The sequence below is a fragment of the Neovison vison genome, chromosome 1 (genome assembly GCF_020171115.1).
Source record: "Neovison vison isolate M4711 chromosome 1, ASM_NN_V1, whole genome shotgun sequence".
Classification (NCBI taxonomy): domain Eukaryota; kingdom Metazoa; phylum Chordata; class Mammalia; order Carnivora; family Mustelidae; genus Neogale; species Neogale vison.
In genome coordinates, this window is record NC_058091.1 from 23,162,859 (window position 1) to 23,190,290 (window position 27,432).

General features: G+C 47.2%; 1 protein-coding gene across 1 annotated transcript in view; it reads right to left on the bottom strand.

The window, feature by feature from the left end:
- Window positions 1-545: 545 nt before the first annotated feature.
- ARMC2 (armadillo repeat containing 2) overlaps window positions 546-27,432 on the bottom strand; it is a 111,013-nt gene continuing 84,126 nt past the window's right edge. Inside the window, exons 13-18 of the mRNA XM_044244526.1 lie at window positions 17,854-18,169; window positions 11,241-11,363; window positions 10,816-10,929; window positions 8,615-8,747; window positions 8,125-8,285; window positions 546-1,292 (exon numbers count right to left, since the gene is read on the bottom strand). Coding sequence (XP_044100461.1) covers window positions 1,135-1,292; window positions 8,125-8,285; window positions 8,615-8,747; window positions 10,816-10,929; window positions 11,241-11,363; window positions 17,854-18,169 — 1,005 coding nt within the window. The 3' untranslated portion in view covers window positions 546-1,134. The remainder of the gene's footprint in view (window positions 1,293-8,124; window positions 8,286-8,614; window positions 8,748-10,815; window positions 10,930-11,240; window positions 11,364-17,853; window positions 18,170-27,432) is intronic.

Sequence of the window (27,432 nt, forward strand, 5' to 3'; positions counted from 1 at the left end):
ACCATTCTGGGCTTCAGTCTTGGGTATCTGCTTTCTTCCCATTAGTTTTGGCATTTGGTAAGGTGAGGAGCCATTAATAACAGCTTTTTTCCAAGCAGAGTAGTACATCTCCTTTTATTTCCAAATCCCCACTTGGCTAATATAGGATAATGGCCATCTCAGTTTCTTTGGCTTTTGTCATTCATTCAAAGGCCAAACTTACCCTGCAAAGAATGGCAGATTAAGAAACTAATTACCATCCTAATGTTATCATTTATTGGGTACCTACTAACTACATCAGGCACTGTACTAGGCAATTTGCCCATTTAATTTTTTTTTTCCCCAAACTGAACTGTAATCAAGTATTCTTATTTTACAGTTGAAGCTAAAGAAATTAAGCTGCTTGCCCAAGGCCGAAGCAGCAGATAGCTAGGATTCAAACTGAGCTCTGCCATATGCCTGAGCCTAGTCCCTTTTATAGGACATTACATCACCTCTTAGTCCCAGAAATTTACAATTAGAAGGACTGTCTGGTCTAGTCATTTTATTTCAAGTGAGAAGAAAGAGATAAAATACTCCCTTTTCCATCTATTTTACTTATTTATTTATTGCCCAAAGAAGTCTTTTCTAAATGTTCTGGCTTACTCTTGCTCTTAATTGGAGAACCAGAAAAATACTAGTCATAACCAGAAAGTTATTCTTAGAGGATAGAAGAATTAGTATGGATGTTTATGTAGGAATGTGTTCCTCATAGCGTTGACCACCATTCCTCCTATATACAAAAATCTAATTTCACCACACAGCTCACTTAACTACAGAACAGATAAACACTTCAAGAATTGTTCAGTCGGGATTTTAAGATTAGAACTGAAGTACTGACTAGAGAACAGAAGAAAAAGTCATTTACTTAGAAAACCCATGGATATATTTTCATCTTACATTTCTCATAGCAGAAAGTACATTTATATTCATTTTTCCATAATAACTAATGAGAAAAAAATTGTTTCTTTCTTCTAAAAGCCTTAGACTACTCCCTAATCAGTATCTGAAAAACTTTCAGTATTTGTCAATACCAAGAAACAAATGTTTGTGCTCATTACCCCTGCTTAAGAATGAAGGAGACCTGACTTCCCGTTTCTGTGAAGCTGCGCCGTGTTAGAAAGAAGGAATAGACAGGGGTTCCAGGAAGGTGTGATGACTCTGAATCCGGTTTAGAAGCTGCTGTGCCACAGGTTTGAATTCTGTTTCCCACTGGAGTTTGTGATAGTTTTTTAGGTCTTGGTCAAAACTGCTGTCCAGTGCTAGTTCTTCATCTGTATCGGAAAAATTAAAATTACAGCGATTATTTGAAAGTGTCACCCTGCTGGGGAAAGTTTAATTTTTGTTGGCCTACGTTAAACTCATCCTGGGTCATCTCTGATTCCAAGACGACACGGATATGATTGGGGGGTTAAAATGGTTTTGTTTTAAAGATTTTATTTATTCATTTGACACACAGAGAGAGAAAGAGAGTACAAGCAGGGAGAGCAGCAGGCAGAGTGAGAGGGAGAGGCAGGCTCTTCGGTGAGCCCGGAGCTGGATGCTGGACTCGATCCCAGAACCCTGGGATCATAACTTGAGCAGAAGGCAGCCACCCCTCCACCCCCCCAAAATTTTTTTTTAAAAGAAGGAGTTCTTTACTCTCTTTGGCACTTTGAACTATACTTCTTTAAAATATTCATAATCTCTTAAAAAAAGGACAATAATCTTCTCAAAAGAAAAAAAGCCTAGATTGAATTGAGCTCTTATTTTAACTAATCCCTAAGTGTTTCGATGTAAGGGCATATCCAAAAGTCAGATCACAATTTCTCAGGAGAGGCAAAATATTAATAGTTCCTTCCTTATTCTGGGCATTAGAAAGTTAATTACTTTAGCAATCCACAGATATAAAAGGAGTCAGGAAATCTTTTGGGAAAGTAGCACAGTTGAATTTGATGCTGTAAACTTGACTTGAAAATCAAGGCTGTGGCTTCGAAGTAGCCGCAGTGTGTTGTACTGAAAGGGAATCCCCCATGCCCTTGCCAGTAACGGCGAAGAGTAGGAGACTTTGAGAATCCCAGGGAGTATTAGAATCCCAAGTCACTCTATGTATAATGCAAAAAGCATTAGTTTAAAAAAAAAAAAAAGGAAAATTACAACCTTAATTTGCTTCTTAGTCCAAGGGCACCCTGAGTTCTGCCAACGCTGTAAGTATATCCAACCCAAATAGGAAGATAAGTGGCCACAAAGCTTTCCGTGCCAACCGGCCACAGCATGTTGACTTGTTTTTATGCGGCTTCACACCCCATGGGAAGGATTTTAGGAAAATGCCCGGGCTTGCAGGTCAGAAGACTGACGCTTCCACTTCCGAGGTCTGTGGCCGCAGCTGACTTTGCGAGTGAGAACCACTAAGCCTGAAAGTGACCACAATTAGTGCTTCTTTTTTTTTTTTTTTTAAGATTTTATTTATTTATTTGACAGACAGAGATCACAAGCAGGCAGAGAGGCAGGCAGAGAGAGAGAGAAGGAAGCAGGCTCCCGGCTGAGCAGAGAGCCCGATGCGGGACTCCATCCCAGGACCCTGCGATCATGACCCGAGCCGAAGGCAGTGGCTTAACCCACTGAGCCACCCAGGCGCCCCCACAATTAGTGCTTCTTACATAACCAGCAAACTTTTTTTCCACGGGGCCAATGAAAATCCCATTATAAAATGCTTCATTACTGTTGACATCAAATTTTCTGCACTGGATGTTTTCCTTGACCCCGCGTACTGTGGTGTGGTTGGTGTTAGCATCAGCCCTCAGAGTAAGATAAGGGGACCTGAATCCCCATTTGTCCCCTCCCCTCCTGTCCTCCGAACGAGGCCAGCTCTGCAGCACTGAGATAAGTTCTGCACAGACATAAACAGTCCCACAAGGCGCTCCACGGAGGCCCGGATCACCCCAGCCACACGCCAACCAGGGCCCGGAGAGGAGAAAGCAACCGGTGTTTGATGCCTTCGAAGCCCTTCCTACCAGGCTCCTTCCAGCCAAGAGGAGCCGGAGAGATATGGCAGTTTTGGACTTCTAGAACATCTCCCGGCTCGCTCTTTTCCAGGCTTTCTGAGCACACTGCTATTAGACCATGAAATCTCTTATTCAAGAGGCTCAGGGCCAGTGGCTGCCCAAGCACCAGGCAGTTCCCGTCTCTGCTGGGGCTTTGGTTAGGATTAGTAAGTTTAGTAAACCTCGATTTGGTTGTTTTGGGGCTTTTTTCAATCTTAGGTCAAGACTGCTATTTTTCTTGAGGTTTGGCCTCGGATTCGTTTATCCATACTCAGACCCTATTAATTTGTAAAATGAGTTAAAACAGGACAACAAAAGGGCTAAAGAACTATGGGTAAGAGAAAGGCAGTCTGCAGTTTGAAAGTAAATACAGCAAAGACCTAAAAAAAAGTGCCCTATGACGCAACGCCTGGGTGGCTCAGTTGATGAGGCCGCTACCTTTGGCTCAGGTCATGGTCCTGGAGTTCCGAGATCGAGTCCTGCATCGGGCTCCCTGCTCAGCAGGGAGTCTGCTTCTCTCTCTGACCTTCCCCCCTCATGCTCTCTCTCTTGAATAATAAACAAATATTTAAACAACAACAACAACAACAAAAAACCCAGCGCCCTATGACGCTTGGTATTAAATCTTGGAACTTTACCACCAAGAACGGCAGAGGTGAATTCAAGAACAGTTGAGATCTGTGATTCTCAAACTCTGGCCTGGGACCTAAAAAGTACAGAGGTCATGACTGTACTTGGTGACTTACCAACTTATGTACAAATAACAATGGTTTCACCGTAGAATGCTTTGCTACATGGGATAGATTCTGGTATTTTCTTTCTTTGCGACCTCATTTTTTAAAGATGCTGGACACAGTGTGAAGAGCACGGGTTTAGATAACCAATCATTCTTAAGCTTTCTTCATGTACCGCATACTTCTAATACTAGGATTTGAGTGAAGGTGTTAGAAAGGTTTACAAAGGGGTAAGGAAGTCAAAACAATAAGTTTCTCAGTGATCGTTACAGCACAGTCCCGATTATCACTTAAGTATCCTGCACCACTAATAAAAGCTTCTCCTACTCACTGCACGATCTTCTAGCTGGGGTTCAGCACGAGGGAGGTACTGAGGGTTAATTATTGCCCTATTATAAGGCACAACCCTTATGGTGCATGCTGTTCGGCGTGGGCTTGTTAATGTGATCCTTTTTTTCTTTTTTCTTGTATTTTTAGAAATTTATTTTTTAAAGTAATCTCGATACCCAGTGTGGGGCTCAAACTCACAACCCCAAGATCAAGAGTTGGATGCTCCACTCGACTGAGCCAGCCAGGAGCCCCTTTAAGGTGATCCTTCAACTTGAACACTGGGCCCCACTCTAGCTCTTGTCCCATATTCTAGGTGCTAAGTGGTATATACCTCATAACGAACAAAATGCAACCTGTGCCCTTTACATGCACAATAAACTGCACACCCCAATCACCAGCTCCCAGGAAAGCAGCCCAGGATAGAGCAGCACGCCAGGGTACGCCACTTAAGAACTTCAAGATAAAAAGACACTGCTGGGGCGCCTGGGTGGCTCAGTGGGTTAAGGCCTCTGTCTTCGGCTCAGGTCATGATCCCAGGGTCCTGGATTGAGCCCTGCATTGGGCTCTCTGCTCAGCGGGGAGCCTGCTTCCTCCTCTCTCTCTGCCTGCCTCTCTGCCTACTTGTAATCTCTGTCAAATAAAATAAATAAAATCTTTAAAAAAATAAAAAGACACTGCTGATGAGTTCGTAAGAAGTGGCTGCAATCCATCAGAAAGTTCGAGACAACATACTTTTCAAGCCACTTTCCAAAAACAACGTCAACATCCCCATGCCCCAACCGTGCTGAGGACCATCAGTTTCTCCTTTTTCCCCCCTCAGTCACCCATCAAGAAAAAGCCAATGACTTACATTTCTATATTGATTACCTTGTCATCATTTCTAAAAATTGCGCTCACACTTTGGCACGGGGCTCAGTGATCTAACGGCTCGTCCTGTTTTTCAAATGGCCGGCTTTTCAGCCATCTTTGGGAAGGAACTAAAACTCCAGCCCACTCTCAACCCCCCATCCGCAGGACTTGCTGCTGCCCACTGGTCAGACACAGCTACAGCCCTGTCGGAAGTGAGGGTCTGTGGAGGGAGAAACCAGGAAGGAGCCCAGTCCTTAGGCTTTATAAGGAGGGCCTGGCGATCAGGTGAGGATTCGCTGACACATGGTGCGGGTTACTCCGCTCCCTGATCAACCGGCTTTATTTCTGTTATCCAGCCACAGTCCCCTCCCGGGGGCTTGGTGGGGGGGGGTGGCTGGCAGGAGGGGATTTAGAAAGTTAGCCAGTTCACAGACATCTGTCAAGGACCTCTTTCATAGGAGGCAATATCCTTTCCCCAAAGTTGCTCAAATGGATTGGGGAAACAAGATAAAAGTTACAAAATAATAATACAGGAGAAGTTACATGGTTCATATTGCTACTGAAGAAGTACGATTTCCTAGGACCAGGCCATGGGCTTGAAAAGGGATTCGGGAAGGGTCTGCCTGGACAGACAGCACATGGCTAGGCAGGGAAGGGGTATGGCACCCGCAAAGGCTAAGAGGCTGGGGAAGCAAAAGGAGAGGCCCAACCTGGTTCTAAGGGAAGGTTGGGGGCGGGGAGGGGGGCAGGCACTAGGCCTTCTAGAAAGAAGCACTTGCCAGGTTCCATACCTGCTGAAGACCTGGTCATGCCCATACCTCTTCAAAGGGGTCTTTGTGTCCCATGGCCTAGAGATTTTGCTATTTACAGTCAACAGCCCCCACCTAAGTGCCAGACCAAGCCGGAGAGCGTCTCTGATAGAGGCGGCTAAACCCGGAAGGGCCTACCGCCCAAGGGAATGATGCACGGAACCAATCACACCTCTTCCCCCAAGTGGGAGACAAAGAGTGAGCCAAGAGCAGAGGAGACTCACACTGAGGGCAGCAAGCAGCAGCCTTGACCTAGTTGAAGCCGGGACCAAGCGGGAGCCCATGGGAACTTTTTGCATAACAGCAGAGACAGAGCAGAGTGACATCTCCAGCTTGGTGGAGAAATGATGGCCGGCTACTGAAGGGGTCAGTCAGGGACTCTGGCTTCATCCAGAACACCCTTCCAGTGCCTCTCCAGCAGGCTTTGGGCAAGGTGCACCCTTCCCTTAAAGTCCTTCATTAACCTGGGTAAGGGTTCTCAAGCTTGGCCTCGGAGCAAATTCATCTGCGGAACTTTGCAAAAAATGCAGATAACAAGCCTCACCCCAGAGTTCCTAAGTCAGAATTTCTGGGGATGGGGTCAGGACAAGTGTGTGTTTTTTAAATTCCACGCTTGATTCCAATGTTCTACCACACTTGAGAACCGAATTAAGGCAAGTTGAGCACAGCCCTCTGCTCCTGGCAACCTGGGAAAGCCCCCACGTTCTCAGAGCACCTTGTGAAGCTCAATCATTTAAAACCATGCTCATTTTTTTTCTTACTCCTACACATGCAAGATTATTTTTACCGCAAAAAAGCAAATTTCACATCAGCTCAGGGGTCCCCAGTCTTTCAGGTAACTTCTGGTTCTGAGTTCCTGTTCAGTAACTTTGTTACAACACTTGGAATTTATAAACCCCCGAGGCCAGACTGTACCAGGCTCTCTGCACACGGCTCCTCTCACCATTTTAATAACTCTGCAAAGTGTCCATCAACTGTCCCGAGCTTAGCGATGAGAAAAGATACATGTAGGGAGATTAAGCCCAACACCAACAACTTAGAAGGGCCAAAAGCAAGGTTTTTTTTTTTTTTTTTAATTTATTTATTTGACAGAGATCACAAGTAGGCAGAGAGGCAGGCAGAGAGAGAGGAGGAAGCAGGCTCCCCGCTGAGCAGAGAGCCCAATGCGGGGCTCAATCCAGGACCCTGGGATCATGACCTGAGCCGAAGACAGAGGCTTTAACCCACTGAGCCACCCAGGCGCCCCCAAAAGCAAGGTTTTAAACTCAAAACTGTCCAGCTGTGGTTGTCTGATCTTTTCATGATGCGCACAGAGGTCTAATGGAGGCTCGCTATTGGCTGGAGCACGGCAGGGATTACCGTGTCCCTATGGTGGGGGTGAAAAGACAGGTCCTGAAATTCTCTTGTCAAATCACACCATAAGAGAGCACGAGGATTTGAATCCATGACTGCTAAGTCACACTGAGCCTTTCCACGTGGTCTTGCTGATCCCACACAGTGGCTGGGCAGTGGTAGGGACATTGCCTCCGTTTGGGGGAAAGGATTATTGAAAATGTTCATTTATTTACTCAAATCATTGTTTTCAGACGTAACCCAGGATGAAAAAAAATCTCCTAAAGGGCTTTTTTTTTTTTAAGTTAAGAAACTATCCTCTTTTGTTTAGTTTGTATCAGGGATTTCCTGCCTTTCAGTGGTCTGAACCCCACTGTACTGTCAAAATAGTTTCACAGATGCTCCTCCACATTATAATTAATATAGTTGATAATTAAAATGTATGGATCCTGAGGCGCCTGGGTAGTTCAGTCGGTTAAGCTTCAGACTCTTGGTTTCAGCTCAGGTCATGATCTCAGGGTCTTGAGATCAAGCCCTTTGCGAGGGCTCCCTGCTCAGCAGGGAGTCTGCTTAAGATTCTCTTGCTCCCTCTCCCTCTGTCCCTCCTGACCCCCAGTGCTCACTCTCTCACACACACTCTCTCAAAATAAATAAATAAGTGTTTAAAAATAAATAAAATGCATAGGTACATTAAAATCATGACACTTCAGAGTAGCTTTTAGCCTTATTTTCTCAATTAAAACAGCTATATATTTTTAAGCAACAGCAATACTTTAGGCTAAAATCTTGGATTTAGGCAGTCTATAAAAAATGCAAAAAACAAAAAAAAAGGGGGGGGGAATGCTGCAGAAATCATGACAGTGTCCAAGGGGTTAAAAGTCTTTGTGTCCCCACTGTAAATAACACTCAACCTCTTCCAGATATCTCCAAATTTACACAGCTACTCAAACACATACCAATCTTTATTCATGCAGGTCACAGAAAAAAAAAATTCTTACTCTGATAAAACTCACAGACTCACAGTCTTACCTAAAAATGATGGCAGCAGGACTAAGAGCGTGTTGGTGTCCTCATCTCCAAAACACGATGAAGCACTGGTGATATTTTCACTGAAGTTCCATAAAGTTTTGCAAACCAAGCAGGCCAGCTGCCAATCGGTAGGACCAAAATGTCTTAAACAATTCACCAACCTGAGTTTAAGAAAAGTCAAATTGAGAAGTCCTTAGGTCAGAATCTCTCTTATATTTTCAGAATGACGACAATACTCCTTCTGTATTATTTAATAGGTATATGTAATTCAGTGATTAGTTTTAAAAACTCCACGTCTACAAATTTAAGCAGCTACAAAGTAGCAACAACCAACTTCTGGATTATTTTAAGGGTCCAGGGGAATCTAAATTTCCCCTTAAGTAGTAGCTTGGCAGTTCCAAACGTTGAAATACCTCCACGCCAGAAGCACAAGAGGGGCCCAGACTCCCTGGGGAAACTGTGAGTCAGGACTCCATGCCTTGAAACTTACTTTTTAATGCCACCTCCTTCTTTTAGGATGACACGCTTTTCTTTATCCACAGTGAGATTTAGGAGAACGCCACAGGCAGAAAAGCATATATCCTGATGCTTGGCATCCAGCAGGGCAATCATGAACTTGTGTACTGGGAGGGCAGAGAACAAATGCAGACCAATAAAGCTTAGGGTTCCCAGCTATGCCTTATTTTGGAAAGGGGAATAGGGGAAGATGGGGAGTGGCTCACAAAACTGGAAACTCTGCTAGGGGGTTTAATCCATTCTTCATAAAGCTTTCTCGCCATGCCCAGCTGTAGGTTTACCAACATCCACTGCATCTAGAACTTGCTCTCCAACCCCCAAGTTCTTGGTGCCCATGTAGTTCTGTCTCTGACCTAGACAGCAGCTCCCTCTCCAGGGCAGTGATACTGTCCCTTCTGGTAGAAAAGGGGAAAAAAAAAAAATCTTGGGTCCAACCACACAGGTGACATTCATCTCTAACATCTGATTCTTCTCAAGGGCCCTTTTGAACGGTCAAAAGCAATTTTCTTGAAATACACAACCTCAGGGGAGGAGGGGGGTGCTCCTGTTGAGATCCTCTCTAAAGTCTTCCAGGGTTTGTAAGAGAGAACTTGCTCAGGGGCTGGAAACTGGCCTGTAGCAAAGCAGGACTGCCAGGGTGGGGGGCTGCTCAGATCAAGACAGATCACCTAACTTCGGGAACCACTTTCCTTTACTTCCAGGAAATGGAACTCCTCGTCCTGTTGTCTTAACAGCCCCCGCAGAGGTCAGGCAAGGTTGGATGAAGTGTGTGTTCTGCTGCCTCCTGTTTGCCCCCACCTGACAGGTGGCCATCCTGCTCTGACTTTGGTCCCAGGGATCATCAGACACATCTATGCCTGTGTTTAAGTGTCTGAAGAATGGGGGCATCTGGGTGGCTCAGCTGGTGAATCATCTGCCTTTGGCTCAGGTCATGATCCGCTCGGTCATGATTGGGGGGGGTTGTCCAGGAATCAAGCCCCTCTTAGGCCTCCCTGCTCAGTGGGGATTTCTGCTTCTCTCTCTCCCCCTGCCCCTCCCCCAACTCAAGCACATGCGAGCTCTTGCCTCTCTCTCTCTCTCTCTCAAATAAATAAATGATTTTTTTTTTTTAAAAAAAAGTCTAAATAATGTACATCAAAACATTAACAGTTTATACTCTCTGGGGGAGTGAGATGATGGGTGACAGTTTACTGCTGCTGCTTTTTCTCCCCCCTAATATCTGTGTTATCTAAATTTGCTATCATGGATAATTGGGAATTTTTAGTTATTATTCATACATGAAATATCTGAGACATACAGAGGATGGTTATCTTGGATACCTGCCACTCAATTTAAGAAACAGTACGTTATAGATCCAATTGCTATCTTTGGGCATCCCTTCCCCTTCAAAGGTGACTTCTGTCTTACTATTTTCAAATGACATTTGTACCTTATACCATTACTAAGTTTATTACATAAACAATACTCATGATTGTTATGTATGTTCTAGAACATATTTAATGATATTATTCTTTATATACCCTCTTATCACCAGCTTTTTCGCTCCTGTATTACATGTTTGAGGCTAATTCATGTTGAGTGAATCTCTAGTTCATTTATTTTAATTGAAGTAGTACTTTCTTTCTTTCTTTTTTTAAGTGGACTCCCCTGCCTAGGGTAAAGCTCAACACAGGGCTTGAACTCACGTCCCTGAGATCAGGACCTGAGCTGAGATCAAGATTTGGATGCTTAACCGACTGAGCTACTCAGGTATCCCAATATAGAACTTTATGTTGTGTGAATATCATCATGTATTTACATTTAATTTCTTTCCATTTTTTTGCAATTACAAGCCATACTGTTAGGGATGTTCTAGTACACGAAGGAGAAAGTCTCTTGAGTCCATTCTCAGGGACGATAATGATGTCTATGGATGACCTGTTTCCCTTAAACACACACACGTCCACACACCATCTCAGAGCACTCACAAGGGAGAGAGGAACAAGGAGAAGCCCGCCCAGATCTATCTTGGCACACTGAGCTGAAGGCCTTAAGTACGGATGGAACAGAATGTAAAGCACTACTTGTCCCAGAGCAGAGACAAGTATCACATCGTCATGACCCAAGCTCGAACGCTGCTTAGCTGTTTATTGGCAAGAAGAACAAGTTTATGAACCTGAAGTGTCATTAACTCACCATTTTTCTGCACAATGAAATCACAGATGTCATGGTCCTGGGAGAGGTTTCCAAAAACACGCACAGCCTCTAGGATTCCATCCATGTTATTACTCACAAGAAGCTTTATGAGCACTGGGTTTGGGAACCAGAGACATAAATCACTGAATTTAACTTTTCAATTAAAGGCTATTAGCCATCAGCCTCATACTAACTACCAATAACTCAAAATTTTCAAGTGACAATAAAATACAAACTATAAGGGACTTTAGTGAGAACCAAGACCTTAACATTCCCCCATATTTTGAATTCTTAGAAACAAATCAGGCTCTTTGATATTTGTACAAGAACTCAGAAAATAGGAAGGACACCAGTTCTGTGTTTCAATAAAAAAGCCAAAATCTTAACCAACCATGCATCTGCCCAAACCCAATTCTGAACCTTACATTCAGCAATATATAGCTTTTTGTCCTGAATGACAGAATTCTTCACTTGGTAGTAAGACAAGTTGTTGATTGTGGCCGTAGTATTGATCACCAGCTCCTCACAATCCTCAATTGACTTGTATTCTGGAAGAAAGTTAGGAAAAGGGTATGAAAGATTCACTGTAGAGGCAGATACATGACCTCCTAGCTGCCCCAGCATGCCAGGGTCAAGTTGTTGTCCCAGATGGGGTCTGTGCAGGGGCTTTGCTTACTGCTTTACTTCCCAGGACTCTTCTTGCAGGGAAATGCACCAAACACAGGGGACCACTCCTGACCAGGTTCTAGAACACTCTAAGCTCAATCCCTCCAGTCAGGGCATCTGGAAAAATTAGGCTGACCTAGGCTCTGTGGTTATAGTCAAGTGCACCTGCCAACGCACGAACAAGCTGAGCTGTGTCTCACCCCCACTGATCTGCGTCTTACCCCCACCGACCTGCACTGTTCTGAGCTTTCCTGAGGGCTCTACCCTGCGAGTCTGTTCCTCACACCTCCACCTCTCAGCAGAATGACCCTTAGGGCATAATCTGTTCATAACTCCTAACCGTGCTGCCCTCCAAACACACAGAATCTGATCGCTTCTCACCTCCTCTGCTACCACCTAGCCCATCCCTCACCTCTTACCTGGCTTCTCCTCTCCCACCTTCCTGCCTGAGTCTATCCTTATCACGAGCCTTTAATAGTCAACTAACATCGCTTGTCCTACCTGAGCCTCAGGCCCTACCTGGGCAGCCCCAGTTCCTTCTTTTGTGGAAGGCGCAGCACAGAGGGAGAGGAGGAGAAAGGATCTGGAGTAGGCTCCACGCCCAGTGCGGAGCCCAGTGTGGAGCCCAGTGTGGGGCTTGATCTCACAATCCTGAGATCATGACCTGAGCTGACATCAAGAGTTGGATGCTTAACAGACTGAGCCACCCAGGCATCCCTAGGCAGCCCCAGTTCTGACACTGAACGCCTCATTTGCTATTCCAACCCTCACCACACCGTTCTTCTTGCCCACCCACCCCCCTTTTTAAAAAGGTTTTATTTATTTATTTGACATAGATCACAAGTAGGCAGAGAGGCAGGCAGAGAGAGAGGAGGAAACAGACTCCCTGCTGAGAGCCCGATATGGCGCTCCATCCCAGGACCCTAGGATCATGACCTGAGCCGAAGGCAGAGGCTATAACCCACTGAGCCACCCAGGTGCCCTCTCCTTTTTTTAAACCTATCAGCATGATCCTGCCTGAACCCATGCACCGCTATTCCTTCTGTCTAGAATATACTGTGTTTCCAGTGCCCACTTGGTTCACTCCCCTCACTCTTCAGGTTGTTGTTTAGCTGTTGTCTTACAGAACACAGTTTCCTTACCCTCCCTCTATAAAATGGCATCCACTCCTCTTTTTCCCTTACCCTCCTTTTATCTGTTCCATTGCACACATAATCATCTGACCTGTTATGTGTTTAATGTTTGTCTTCTAGTCCTAAGATGGAAGCTATGTGAGACTAGGGTTTTGTCTGTTTTCTTCATTGTTGTCTTCCCAGCAGCGAGAGCAGACTCTGGCACACAGGAGAGCTCAATAAATTGTCGCTGAATGCAACAACAAGTGAGGGACTGAACCCTTACTCCACACAAGAGACCCTTGGTCATTCCGTCCCTGCCTTCCACTCAGCCTCCACACTCATCTCCCGGCAGAGGTAGAAATGCCATTGAGGAGTCCTTGTTCCCTCCACCCCCAGACTGATGGCACTAGACCTTGGGCAGTATTCGGGCATCTGATTTTTTTCTCTTGCCTTGGGAGAATTCATTAGCTCATCCAGGAAAAGAAAGGGTAGCTCTTCTGTGTTACCGCCTTCTGTATAGGGTCTGGCATCTAGGCAAGAGGAACTTGCTACAAGGTATCCATCACAACAGCACCAAGGGCTGTACGGGCACATAGCGCCACAAAAACAATGCCTTACCTGCACTTATAAGCATTTGAGCCCATAATAATTCATACTCCAACGGTGCATCTGTCTCAGCTCAGCCACCATAACAAAATACCACAGATTTGAGGCTTAATTAACAGAAATTTCTTTTTCTCAGAGTCCTGGAGGTTGGAAGGATGCCAGCGTGGTTGCCAATGTGGTTGGGTTCCAGTGAGAGCCCTTTCTGGCTTGCAGATGGCTACCTTCTTGCCATACCCTCATGTGGTAGAGGGAAAGCCAGAGCAAGCTCTCTGGCATCTGTTCTTAGAAGGATGAGAATCCCACCACAAGCACCCTGGCTTCATGACCTTGTCTACACCTGACTATCTCCCAAAGGCTCCGTCTCCAAATACCATCACACTGAAGATTAGGGTTTCAGTATTTGGAGCTGGGGAGTGGTGGGTGCAATTCAGTCCATATCAACCTCCTAATATGCCCATTTTATGTATAAGACCACTGAGGCTGAGAGGTGTTCCATACCTTGCCTGACTTCACAGAACCCATATCTGAATCCAGGTATGCCTGACTCAACCATGTGTCTTTCCCATTGCCTCTCTTCCTGAGTGCCCAGTAGAGCTGCCTGGGGCCAGCATTTGCTGCCAGAGGGCTTGAGAGAGCCCTGTGTAGCTGGCTCTTGGATGTAACAAAGTCTAGAATTTGGAGCTGGCCACTAAGGCAGCAAATCTCTAAATCTGGGAGTTTGTTGAAAGGGCTAGTCCTTATTAGAAACATTTTGTTCTGTTTTGTTTTGCTTTAATTTTCAAAGACTTCTGCGAAGAGACTGGCTTCTAGAGACAAGTGCTGGGGCTTCAAGTCCTCGACATATCTTGAGTTGGCCTGGAGGCCGGTGCTTCCATCGGCTTCCTGCCCGCACGCCTGCCATGTCTCCACTGTAGACCCAGAGCTCCTGGAGAGCAGACACTATGTGTTTTTAAGCCTTGCTATGCCCTGAAGGTTGGTATTCCTCTCCAAGTTCATATGGAGGAGCTCCAGTGTGAAGTCACCCCCCAAGGTGGTTGAATCTGGGGCGAGGGCCCGCGAGGAGGTGATGAAGGGTTAAATGAGTCATCAGAATGGGGCCCTCGTCCAATAGGGCTGCTGCCCTTAGAAGAGGAGGAAAGGAGCATCTACAAGCCAGAAACAGCATCCTTGCCAGACGCCAACCCTGCTGGCACCTTGACCTTGGGCTTCCAGCCTCCAGAACTGTGATGTCAGAAAACATGTCTGTGGTTTAAGCCATCCTGTCTGTGGTGGTCTGTTACACGGGAGCCTGAGCAGACTAAGATAAACCTCCTTTAACAATAGGACTCATTAGGCACTAAGCACTCAATAATGAATCTTAATGAAGAGCAGGGGGCCAAGTCCAAAGGTTACCCCAAAACATCATTTTCATCAGGTATTAATGTTTCTTCTGCAGTGAAAAAATCTGTCAGAGCCTGGTAAGTAGTAGCTAAGTTGATCCCTCTGTGTGGTAGTTAATTTCCCTGCACATTGGCGTACAGGTGTGACTGTGGGAAACGTCAAGGCCTAAAAGGTGGAGGGTCTATAGACCGAATTATGTCCTCCCAGTTCACATGGTGAAACCCTAACGTAACTGTATTTGGAAATTCAAGATTACCTGAAGATTAATGAAGATTAAACGAGGTCATAAGGGTGGAATCCTTATCCAATAAGCCTAGTGGCTTTTATAAAAGGAGGAAGAGAGACATCTGCATGGCTCAGTGGCTTAAGCATCTGCCTTCAGCTCAGATCATGATCTAAGGGTCCTGGGATCAAGCCCAGCATCAGGCTCCCTACTCAGTGAAAAGCCTGCTTCTCCTTCTGCCTGCCGCTCCCCCTAATCACAGCATGTGCTCTCTGACACATAAATAAATAAAATAAAAATAAAAATAAAGGGGTGCCTAGGTGGCTCAATGGGTTAAAGCCTCTGCCTTAGGCTCAGGTCATGATCCCAGGGTCCTGGGATTGAGCCCCACATCCAGCTCTCTGCTCAGCAGGGAGCTGCTTCCCTTCCTCTCTCTCTGCCTGCCTCTCTGCCTACTTGTCAAATAAATAAATAAAATCTTTTAAAAAATAAAATAAAATAAAAAAGGAAGAGGAAGAGAGAGAGAGAGGGTACATGCTCTCCAAGGGCACATGCCAGCAGAGGCTGTGTGAGGCCGTAGACAGAAGGCTGCCATCCTCAGGCCAGGAAGACAGACTGCACCAGAACCCCGCCATGATGCCCACCCGATCTCAGACTTCTGGTCTCCAGAGTGTGAGGAAACAAATCTGTTGTTGAAGTCACCCAGTCTGCGCTCTTTTGTTACGGCCATCGTAGCAGACTGGGATGGGGGTTGGTACCACGAAGTGGGCTGCGGCTGTACCAAGTATCTAAAAGCGTGGCAGCGGCTTTGGAGCTGGGGGATAACGGGAGGCTGGAGGAGTCTGAGGTGCATGGTAGAAATGAGAAATGTTAGAGGCAATTCGGGTGAGGGCTCAGAAAGAAAAGAGGAGAGCGGGAGAGAGAGCTTCCGTCTTCTTAGGGAACACAACAGTAATCATGAACAGAATGTTGGTAGACATACAGACATCAAAGGTCATTCTGAGGAAAGGAGGAACAGCTTCCTGGAAACTGCTGGAAAGGTAATGGTTGCTGTAAGGTGGCGAAAAACTGGTTGAACTATGTTTTCGTTCTAGTGTTTTGTGAAAGGTAGAACTTGCAAGCAACGATACTGGATATTGAGCTGAGATCTCAAAGCAAAAGTGTTTGAGGGGCGGCTTGGCTTCTCCCGACATTACAGTAAAATGTGAGGAGAGAGAGATGAAGAAAGAATAGTTAAGAAAAAAGAAGTAGAACCTGAAGATCTGGAAGATTTTTAGTCTATCCCTATGGCAAAAAGTGTAAAAGCATGTGCGAGAGTGAACCAAATGTGCGTTTGGAATATCAATCAATACAGATTGGGGTTCTGTGGGCAGAAACACTGCCAGCTGGAACAGAAAGGCTCTGAGACAGGAAGGCTATCCTTGCATGGGACAGGTCAGGACGAGGGAGCTATTAGGCTGTGAATGGGCATTATTCTTCTAGAAGAATGGAAATGACCCCAAAGGTGAGAGATCACAACCAGGGCCCCTCCCTCGGGTTCAACAGGCCAGACACCCTCACCCTGAAGCCTTGAGAACAAGACCAGCCTGCAGAGCCCCGGTACCTGGACAGACAGATGTGGAAGTCAGCCCCCGCCCCAGGGGTTCTGGAAGGCAGAGCACTGAACCAAAGCGGATGGCTTTCAGGTCTTACACTACGATGGCATTCACCTGGCTAGCTTGCAGACTTGCCTGGGAACTGCAATCTTTTCCTTTTTCCCTGTTTCTCCCTTTGGAATGGGAATGTTTATCCTAGACCTGCCCAACCCTGTATTTCGGAAGCATGTAACGTGTCTGGTTTCACAGGTTCACAGGAGAGGAATTGTTCCTCAGGATGTACCATATCTTGAGTCTCACAATATCTGATTTAGATGATATTTAAATGAGATGTCGATTCTTAGATTTTAGAGTTGATGCTGGAATGAATTAAAACTTTTGAAGTTATTGAAATGGAATAAATGTGTCTTGTGTGTGAAAAGGACATGAATTCGGGGGGGGGTGGGTGGGAGCAGAATATTATTGACTGAATTGTGTCCTCTCCCCGAAATTCATATGTGGAAGCCCTAACCTCCAATGCCATTGCAACTGGGGTAGGGGTTTTAGGAGGTAAAGTGAGAAGAGGTCTTAATGGTGGAGTCCTTATCGGATGGACCGGATGTGAGGTCTTAGAAGAAGAGAAAGAGAGAGAGATCATCCACTCTCTCCCAGAGGCTACACTCCAAGGAACCACATGTGATGACCCGGTGAGAAGTCGGCCTCTACCCAGCTCTCAACCCAGACCCCACCGGCAGGCCCCTCCACCTTGGGCTTCCAGGCTCCAGAATCACAAGAAACAAATTTCTTTGGGTCAAGACACCCAGCCTGTGGTAGTTTGTTCTGGAAGAGTGCAGTGGCGAATAATGGGGAGAAACGGGACCAGAGTGACTGGGGGCCATAGTTACAGGTACTGTAAAAATCTAAGAAAAAGATACACTCTCATCCCGTGGAGTAACCCAGGAAAAATGAAGGATTTTAAACTGTTTGTGCTTAGTTTGGCCAATTTTTGGCAATTTGATTGGTACCTTCTTTTTTTTAATTGTGACAAAATTCACATAACATAAAATAAACCCTTTTCAAGGTGTACACTTCAGTGGATTTTAGTAACTTTTTTTTTCTTTTCTTTTCGGATATATATATGTATGAGAAAAATATATTTTTATGTATCTTTAATGCGGAGTTTAAATTTTAAATATATATATTTAAAACATATTTAATACATATATACATACACATACATATAGACATACATATATACGTGTGTGTATGTGTGTGTGTGTGTGTGTGTGTGTGTGTGTGTATTTTAACTTGGGTCACTTTGGAGGCAGTTCTGAGCAGAAGAGGGATTTTCCCACCTGCCGCTGAGACGGCTCATTCAAGCGAGCCTATCTCACCACTGAAACCGTCCCCGCGCCCGGGAGGCCACCACCTGACTGAGTCCCCTGCAGGCAGCGGCCGGCGGCGCGGGCCTTACCCAGCGTGGTAAGCAGCAGGCCCACGGCGTGCGGGTTGGCGGCCAGCGCAGGGCCGATGCCAGGGTGGATGGCTAAGTTGGCGAGCACCCGGGTCAGCTTGATGAGCACGTCCTCCGCCTGGGCCCGCGGCCTGGGCGTCTGCGGCTGCTCCGCTCCCGCCGCCGGCTTCTCCGCACACAGGTCCAGTTTGTAGAACGCATGGAACAACGCCAGCAGGGTCGGGATGCTCCCTCTCTCTTTGGAAAACTGTTCGCGAGCCTGGTTATTTTTCGCGGTCAGGTTGCCGAGAATAAAGACAATGCGGACGACCAAATCCTGCAGTAGAGAGAAGCCGGTTACAAAGGGCAGGACCAGGGCGCCTGGCTGGCTCAGCTGGTTGGGTGGCTGCCTTCGGCTCAGGTCATGATCTCAGGGTCCTGGAATCGAGCCCCGCATCGGGCTCTCTGCTCAGCGGGGAGCCACTTCCCCTCCCCCTCTGACTGCCTCTCTGCCTGCCTATCCTCGCTCTCTCTTTCTCTCCTTCAAATAAATAAAAAACAAAAACAAAAACAAAACAAAAACCAAGGGTAGGACCAGTCATTGGAAAGAGTACAATATTTAATTTATTCCCGAGTTAATTAACAGTAGGATGGAACACATCTGGCTTCTCCTAACGTGTCTAGTATTTGATTCCCAAGATCTGTGCAAATCGACAGGGGAGATTAAAAGCATTTGGCCACAGTGAGAGACTACAAACTGAGGGACATACTTAGCAGGGGCTATTAACTTCAGATCCTTCATCTGAAATTCTGGTTGGCCTTTTTTTTTTTTTTAATCCCCCAGAGAACAGTTAGTTGAGTGGGATGGCATCACTGATAACACGTTACGTATAAGTATTGACACTAACAGCTTTCTTGAGCACCTACGTCTTTCACTAAGAGGGCACCTCCTAGTGAAGCACTGTGTTTCCAGAAACCAGGTGTTTTGCACAACGGTTCATCAGATTGTGTTGCACCAGGCTTCCCCAACCCAGGCTCAGCAGACTTCGGAGGGCAGGAGAATCTTTGCTGTGGGGGCTGTGTTTAGCAGCCGGCATCCCTGGCCCCTACTAGAGATGTCAGTAGTGCCTCCATTGACATCACAACCAAGAAGGGTTAACCATTGTTTTAAGTAGGCTTCATGCCCAACGTGGGGCTGCACACTCTATGAACTGTGCCAGCCAGGAGCCCCCACAACCAAAAAGGTTTAAATGTCTGCTGGGGGCAAAGTGACCCCCAGCTGAGAATCACTGTGTCATAAATGTTACGCTTTAAAGCCGTACTTCTCGTCTTTGACCAGGGTAGTGGTGACGTGGGCGACCCTTTTATCACGATTTGCTAAATGGTACATGTGTGTTTCATGCACTTTTCTGCAAGTCAGCTATATTTCACAATAAATGTTTCTAAAAATCCCAAGCTGAGAGCAATTTACAACTGAACAGGATACAAAAACAATTATGTTCTTAATTCTACAACAACAGACAGATGATGGAATACAGTTGGCCTCCCCGCTACCCGTGGATGGTAAGGGAATTCCTCTGGGAGGAAGAGACTTTACTTTTTTTTTTTTTTTTAAGATTATATTTATTTACTTGAGACAGAGAGAGTGCACGAGCTAGGGGGAGGGAGAGGATGAGAGAGAAGCAGAAGCCCTACTGAGCAGGGAGCCTGATGTGGGGCTCGGGGCTCGATCCCAGGACCCTGGGATCATAACCTGAACTGAAGGCAGATGCTTAACAAACAGAGCCATGCAGGGACCCAGGAAGGGACTTTGAAGAGACACTCATGGAGGGGCTGTCACCGATTTGGATGCTATCGGAGTGCCAGGCGCTGTGCAATCTGACAGAAACTGGGGTTTGTAGAAGCTGCCTGATCACACAGCTAGTGAGGAGTGAGTTAGGATTTGAACCCAGGATTCCCCTGACCTTTCTACAGCCAAGCCCTGATTCCCACAGAGTCTACCCTTTGCCTAGCCTTTTGCAGAGCAGTTAAGAAATTATCTCCTTATAAAATGCAAATGTGGGGTGCCTGGGTGGCTCAGTCATTAAGCCTCTGCCTTCTGCTCAGGTCATGGTCCCAGGGTCCTGGGATCGAGCCCCACATCTGGCTTCCCACTCAGTGAGAAGCCTGCTTCTCCCTCTCCCACTCCCCCTGCTTGTGTTCCCTCTCTCACTGTGTCTCAGTTAAATACACAAAAAAATCTTAAAAAAAAAAAAGCAAATATGAGGGGTGCCTGGGTAGCTCAGCCTCTTAAGACTCCTCTTGCTTTTGGCTTAGGTCATGACCTCAGGGTTGTGAGTTCTAGCCCCAAGCTGGGCTCTGCACTCAGCTTGGAATCATCTTGTCCCTCTCCCTCTGCTCCTTCCCTGCTTGTGTGTGCTCTCGGTCTCTCAAATAAATAAATACAATTTTTTAAAAAGGTAAAATAAAAATAAAATGCAAATACGTCACCAAGAGGGATTCCCAGTAAACGCAACTTTGTTTATCGGATCTGTAGTAATTAGCAGCCTCAACCATGAGGGACAAAGGGCAGAGGCCTAGACCTGTTTTATTCGGGGAGCCAGGTCTAGGTGGGACCTGGGGGTTGGGGGGTGGGCAGCGCAGGGACCACGTGTGGCAGAGAGCAGAGGGTCCCAGACAAAGGACAAGGCTTCTGGAATTGCCTGGGGTGACTTGGCCAACACCAACTTGTTCCTGCTTGTTCTTGAAAGAAAAGTTTCCCCTGGCACTGGCCGAGGAGAGGCGAGGCCGCGGCTTGTGCAGCTGGGAACCATCTGTCAACATGAAGAAAGTCGAAGGCTAACACGCCAGCGAGAACTGGAGCTGGTCCAGGAGAGTTCACACTGGGAAAAACCTCTGCTGGGCGGGCAACCCGCGGCAGCCAGGCATCCGGTGGGGAGAACCCGCTCCTGGGCCTCCAGGACCCAAATGCCAGACCCTAGATAACTCTCCATGCTGAGGGCCTGGAAGGATACACTCCCAGGGGGAAAAAAAAAATGGGACAAGGGGCTCTGAAGAGCTTCTAATCCATTTGCGAGGATGAGGCTAACATCTATGGGGTAAGGTTGAATTCAGATCCGTTGGAGGTAATTTCAAAATACGGCTCTCTGGAGGGGAGGCCGGGGCAGGCTGGCCAGTGGAAAGGAGCGGGTCTTGAGAAAGAGGACCTGGGACAGTCCCCTCGCTGGGAACTGGGGTCCCTTGGTCGGTGTCTGATCACCAGATGGTTCCCTGAAAAATCTGATGAAGTCTGTGGGTCTTACATCTCCACAAGCACACACAGTTCCCTTACAACACCCGTCTCAGCGCATACAACCAGTGGCTACTTCACATCGTTCCTAGGAGCAGAGGCTCCTCCCTGGGTTCTGGAAGGAAAGCGCCCCTGCGCCCAGGCCGTGTACGATGGGCCGGGCACTGTGCCAAGCATTTAGATATACAAATTAGTTCAATAGCAGTGATAGCTTGTAGCCCTTTCCTCTGAACGGTGCTGTTCCCACGCTCCGCAGTCCAGGTAGTCCCTCCCGCACACACCCCAGGACAGCCCCGTTGACGTTTCCGGACCTCACGCCGGGTCCCAGGTTGTACCCCTCTCCCATCTCCTCAGAAGCATGGTAAGCAAAACAGGAAAGGCCTTCTATGTGATTTTCAATGACTTCTTTAAAAAAATGTAAAAAGGAGTGGTATTCTTTCTGCTAAATCACATCAGGCTACTCAGTTTACCCTGTAAAATGTCACAGCTGCCTTTGGAAGGATGCAGGATTATTTCTTCTCTCCCCTCCCCGCCACACCCCCTTCCCAGGACTTGCTTCTTCACCTCTGCCTCCCTGTGTGTGTTTTCCTTCTTCGTAGACCGCAGCAGGTGTCTCTGGCCTGTGCCGTCTCTACCCGTCCTTGCTGACTTGTCAGGAGTGTTTGGCCCAGATCATCCCAGGCTGGAGAAAAAGGCAGCTTTCCTTAGCGATCACTGTCCTTCCAAAATCAGGTGACCTCCAGCCCCTGCCGCGTGCGGTCCAATCTGGGGGCAACGAAGTGCTGCTTTTCTTCTTTGGAAAAATTCCCTCGGCCCCTTTGACTTCTGAAATTCTTCGATTCTAATATCTGTGTGGATCCTAACGTGGCACAGATTACCAACGTCCCAACCCCCCACCTGGGGCAGGGCGGCTGGGGAAGGAGGAACTCTAGACTTCGGGGCAGGAAGAGTTAACTCTGCCACAATGCCTCTTTCCCTGCCTTCGGATGGAAAAAGGAGGGGGTGGTTCCTGGCAGCCGTGGTGCCAACTGAAGGATGGCATGCGAGATCAACAAACGGGGATGGCAGATTGCGCGGCTTGCGGCACCAAGCTTCCAGCAACTGCTATGCTCACTGGGTCTGTCCTCGTCCTCGGGGTTGGCTCAGGCAGCTTTTCAGTCCCCCTCCACCACCTTTCTCGACTCTATTCTCTACAGAGCTGGGGAACATGGACGAGGCCGAAATAGAAGCCGTCTCCCGGGAGGCGGGCAGAGGTGGTGCTTGTCTTGACTCATCTGGAATCCCCGAGAGGCCCCGGTGGGCCGAGGCTGGCCCTGGGTGGTCGGCCCTGCGCGGAGGACTGCCTCGGACTGCGGCACAGAGAGGTCGTTGATTGTCCCACAGCCCAATCCCTCTCGAGTCCACAGAGTGCCCCTTGATTCAATATTCTATAAAGATTTGAAGATTAGACAAAGTCCCAAAGTATCCATGGCTGGAGACCGCGGCTTGAATCCACAGCAGAAAATCATTTCAGCAGTAGACAGGTTTTCTTTGAGGTACAGATTTGCTCCTTTATTCGCAGATGGTCTCGGAGAACCCCCTCCAAATCAACCCTGAACTTCTGGAACATTTTTAATAAATTTAATACCAGGTTGCAGATTTATACCCCCAGCCATGAATTTTGAAACAGCAAAGGGAAGATGAATCAGGAGAGATAAAATTTTGCTCAAAGAAAGCAGTCTAGTATCATCAGTTCATAAGGACTTTATCGTTGTGCATAAAATTGGACTCGGCCCAGCCGCAGCGGTGGCCGACCAGAGCTCGGACAAACAGGTCTGCCTCTCTCAAGAGCCCTGACCTCCAACGTGCCTTCCTGTCATGGTGTGGGATATTCTCCTTAGTTTTGGAAATCCTTCCTCACGAGCAAGCCCGGTACTCAGTCTCAGTGGGCCCCATGCTGCTATAAATGAAATTGCTTTAACAGGAAAAAAGCAAGGGGCAGGCATGTTGATGCTGCTTTCCACATGGGAGAGAATGGCCTCAAGTCAGCGAAGGAGACTTTCCTTCTCAGAGACGTGGGCACTCAGGCTTCTCGGCACTCACCGAGCCCCAAGTCCAAGCCCGGTGAGAAGGGGCAGGACTCGGAGCACCTGTGCTTACAGACAGATTCCCAAACTCCTTTAGCCCTTCTCGTCCTTCCCCATCACCCTCACCTGTCCAGTCCCCCAGACTTGGCCCCACGGACATCTGTGATTCCTCACTCCCCTTATCAACCAGTCTCCGAGGTCCCTTTGCTCTGCCATCTCAGAATCTCCCGGCCTCTCCTTCCTATGCCTGCCCCGCCCCCCGGGGGAGGTCCCTATCTATAGACACCTGCCACAGACCCTTGATGGGGTCCTCCCTCTGGGATCAACATTAACACCGCTTCCTAAGGCTCTTACATCATCCCCTTGCTCAAAAACATGCACTGCCTAGTAAATGTCGAAGCTAGCGTCTGATGCACCATCTGGCCCCGTGCGACCAGTTGCACAATGACCTCACGTTATTAGCCCTGGCCACAGACAGCCACAGCGAACATATTCCTCCTTGAGGCCCACACCCTTCCTACCCAGCCTTAAAATAACTGGTGTGCATCACGCCAACCCCAGGGAAGGAACTGTATCAAACTATCCCAGAACGAATAAATCATGGTCAGCAGATGCCACTTACTTAAGAGAGAACCACGTCTAGTGAGTAAAGGAAAACATTTTACAAAGATCTTCATGGTGCCCCATTTAAAACTGGGTTAGGAGTTTCTCATGCAACGTGGATCTGAGAGCTAATTGGGATTTGCAATTTGCCACCTTTACCCAAATTCCCAGCCTCAAATGAAAGGTCAACATGAATCGTCCATGTGAATCAAACTTACAGGTGGCTTGAAGAACAGATCAGTTTTACCCACGTGGCAGGCAGACTGCGTTCCGCAAAAATGCTAATTAACCCTGGGGTCCTGAAGGTGGGTCAGCGGTTTGCAGAAGTGCCGACCCGTACAAGACGGAAGAATCCGAGATGCTGGAGACTCGAAACCCAGGGTCTGAGTGGACGATCAAACCAGAAGACACCACACTTGATGCCTCATCTATCCGTCCCATCGGCGGTCATTTCTCAAGCCCCAGCTACGTGCTCCTGGATCACTCCAAAGTGCCAGGCAGGGCTAGAATTTCACTGGGCTCCGTTCTTTTTAAAGTCCGCAGACATCAATCAGGCGTCCGGGTTCCGTGCTGCGTGGGGGAAGAGCCAGTTCCACAAGGGCAAAGCAGCAGGAGCTGGAAAGAATGAACACGCTGAGGGCTTATTGTGCTGCGTGCCCGGTCAGGAGTGCAGACCAAGGCCAAGGCTGAGAAAAGGAGCGAGCGCAGCCAAACGCTGGCACTGGGAATGTGCCTGCAGAGGGGCTGGGAAGGGAGCCACGGGCCCGCTCCTACCAGGCGGGAGGCCGAGGGCGAGCTGGGAGCCAAGTTGCCATATAAAGGCTCCAGGGGAAGGGGTGGAGGTGCCTTCCCCGCCGATACTCACCCGCACCAGGTGGAGCGGAGAGAGGAGGGCACGTTATCTGTGGACGGCTGCACCCCTGGGGTTGCGTTAAGGAGGAAACAGCTAGAAAGACGGCAGACGGTGGTGCGGTCAGCCCACACTCTGTAGACATTCCAGGTCTGCGGTCAACACGGCCATTTCCAAGCATTCCAGATCAGACGGGGCTCACTGTGCGTGCGAGGCTGAACATGACCGCTTCCCCGGAAAGAAGACCAAATGGAATGAGGGAGGCCTGACTTGGAAAGCGGCACAAGCAAGGACACGTCGGGCGATTCCCAGACAGTGTTTGCGAGTACTCCGATGACTGGCCTGCCTCTGGAAGTTCCGGTTTTAAAAACAACAACAAGAAACTGACCCCATCTAAAAATGGAGAGGGTTCGACAGGCTCGATGGGGGCAAGTGATGGGAATGCAGATAAAGGTTATTGTTTCTGGACCATGACCTCTGTGAAATGTTGCCCATCTTACAAGGCTTCTTGGAGGCATTTTACTGGATCTCCTGCCCAATAGCTATTTCCAGAAGAAGTGGGGAAAATCCCTTCATGTTCTTCCAGAAAACAAACCCAAGCATACTTTGTGGAGAAGCTAACTGTGGTGACGCTGACGTCAGAGGCACCTTCCTAGGTAGGCCCCGGTTTGCAAGGATGCTGCCGACCCTGCTCATTCCTGTGTTTCGAGAACCATCTGTTGGTACATTTGGTTTCTACCAAATGCAGTTTACACCATAAAGCATACAATATGTGCACATTTCTGAAATGAGACGTGTCATTTAATCGAGTTTTGGTTAGCATTTGTAATAGCTGCTCTACCTCGTGCCACCGTTTAGCTTTCGGGCGGCATCAAGCTGACTGAAATGTTGTGCTTTGGTCTCCATGTGTGTGTGTGGGAACCGGAGTTATGAGTCGTACTGTGGATCTTGGACCAATTAACCTCCTCAGACAGGAGCCAAAGACGTTTCCCTTGTTCTCCCTGAGGAAGTCCTTTGTAAGAGCTGGGAGGAGTGGATTCCTTTTCTCTGAGACTGTTGAAAAACCAGAAGCCCTGGCTGGTACCACAACCGTCCGCCACAGACAGGCCCACCTCATTGGAGGGCTGTGTGCAAAGAGGGCTGGAGCCCACTTGGCCATGTTTTGTACACACACGAGTCTTCCTCAGATGTATCTGCTGCAAACTTAGGAAGTTTAGATACGGGTCTACACTGAACTTTCTCAGAACAGGACACCAGCAGAACATTTGGGGATTCCTTTACCAATAAAATCTGGGGGTGACTTCGCTCAATGCAAATCTGCAACTCAGAGTTTGTCTAGTTACCTGAGGTTGAGGCCATTCCGAGGGTCCTGCAGGAGAAAGCCTGAACTTGCCTCTCCTGAGTGGTTCCCGACCCACGTCTGAAAACTCCCCAACACGATGCCGTGCTGTCAAGCACTGTCCGTCTTACCCCTGGGAGTGGTCCCACGATTCCTTTTTTGTTTGTTTTCTTTTATCCAGGACTAGACGTTTTGACACAAGTCCAGCAAAGGGGGGGGCGGAATTCATGGAAGCATCTAATAAACCATCTCATTTTCTCTAGCTAAGAAAGCCTTCAGCTCTTGGTGCAAAAAGCGAAAGGGCCGGTTACGCCTCCTTGTTGGGGAAACCTTTCCCGTCAGCACCTGCTTTGTCTTGCGAGTCTGGCTCCGATTTTGCAAGGGAGATGCGCTGTCCCTCGCAGGCCCCTCAGAGAGAGACTGACCCTGTGTGGCTGATCTGATTCATCCCATTAAAATCTCTTGAGATTTTATAGAAACTCTCCGCTGTCAATGTTGGAGAAATTGTTTTAATAAGTTATACCACAGGGTTCCCAAAGCTGCTATGCATTTCAATCACTTGACGACCTCTAAAAATAGGCCTTTGGGCCCCATTCTGGCCCACAACCAGAATCTCCACAGGTGGGGCCCTGAGAATGTGTATTTTTAAAGCTCACCGGGTGATTCTGATGATCATTTAGGAGCTATTATCAAGAAAGAATTAGAAATCTCTCCATCTTAAGACCTACTGTCTGTTTTTATAATATCACTTTAAAAAACAAAAATCCATGTTCCTTGTAACAGATTTTCACAACACATAGGTGTAGAATATAAAAGTGAAAATGCCCCTCAACCCTTCATTATCACTGACCTGATAAACATAGATCAAGTACATTTTAAAAAGACCCAGTCTTATATGCAGAAGTCAGACTTTACCTTGATAAGAAATGAATATGAATAATGTTTTAAAAAAAAAAAGAGGGAATTCTTTTTTTTTTTTAACCTTTGACATTTTCTCATGCAAAATTTGTTCCTTCCTTCCTTTTTTTTTTTTCCTTCAGTGGGAAAATCAGCAGATACGGGGAGGAAATATTCTATTTCTCCATCAGCTCTGGCACTACCTGAGTCAAAACAGAATTTCCCCCTTGCTGGACCATGGAAGTGGCCAACACAGTTTCCTGCAGATCTCACCAGATTTCCTTCCTTCTCACCAGATTGATAAAATCACTTAAGGAGGTATGCAGAGGGCTCTTTCTTTTTCCTTCCTTTTTTTTTTTTAAATTTTTATTCTGTATTCTTGGAAAAAAAATGCTTAGACATGAACACTCTTTGCTTCAAAAATTAGTCTCAGAAAAATGAAGTCTCTGCTGATTCCTAGTGTAACCTTCAGACTTTTAAGATAAAGTTAATACTGACCCCTCAGAAGAAAGATAAGGTATATAGACTCCTCCTGCTTCTTTAATCACTTGGTGAT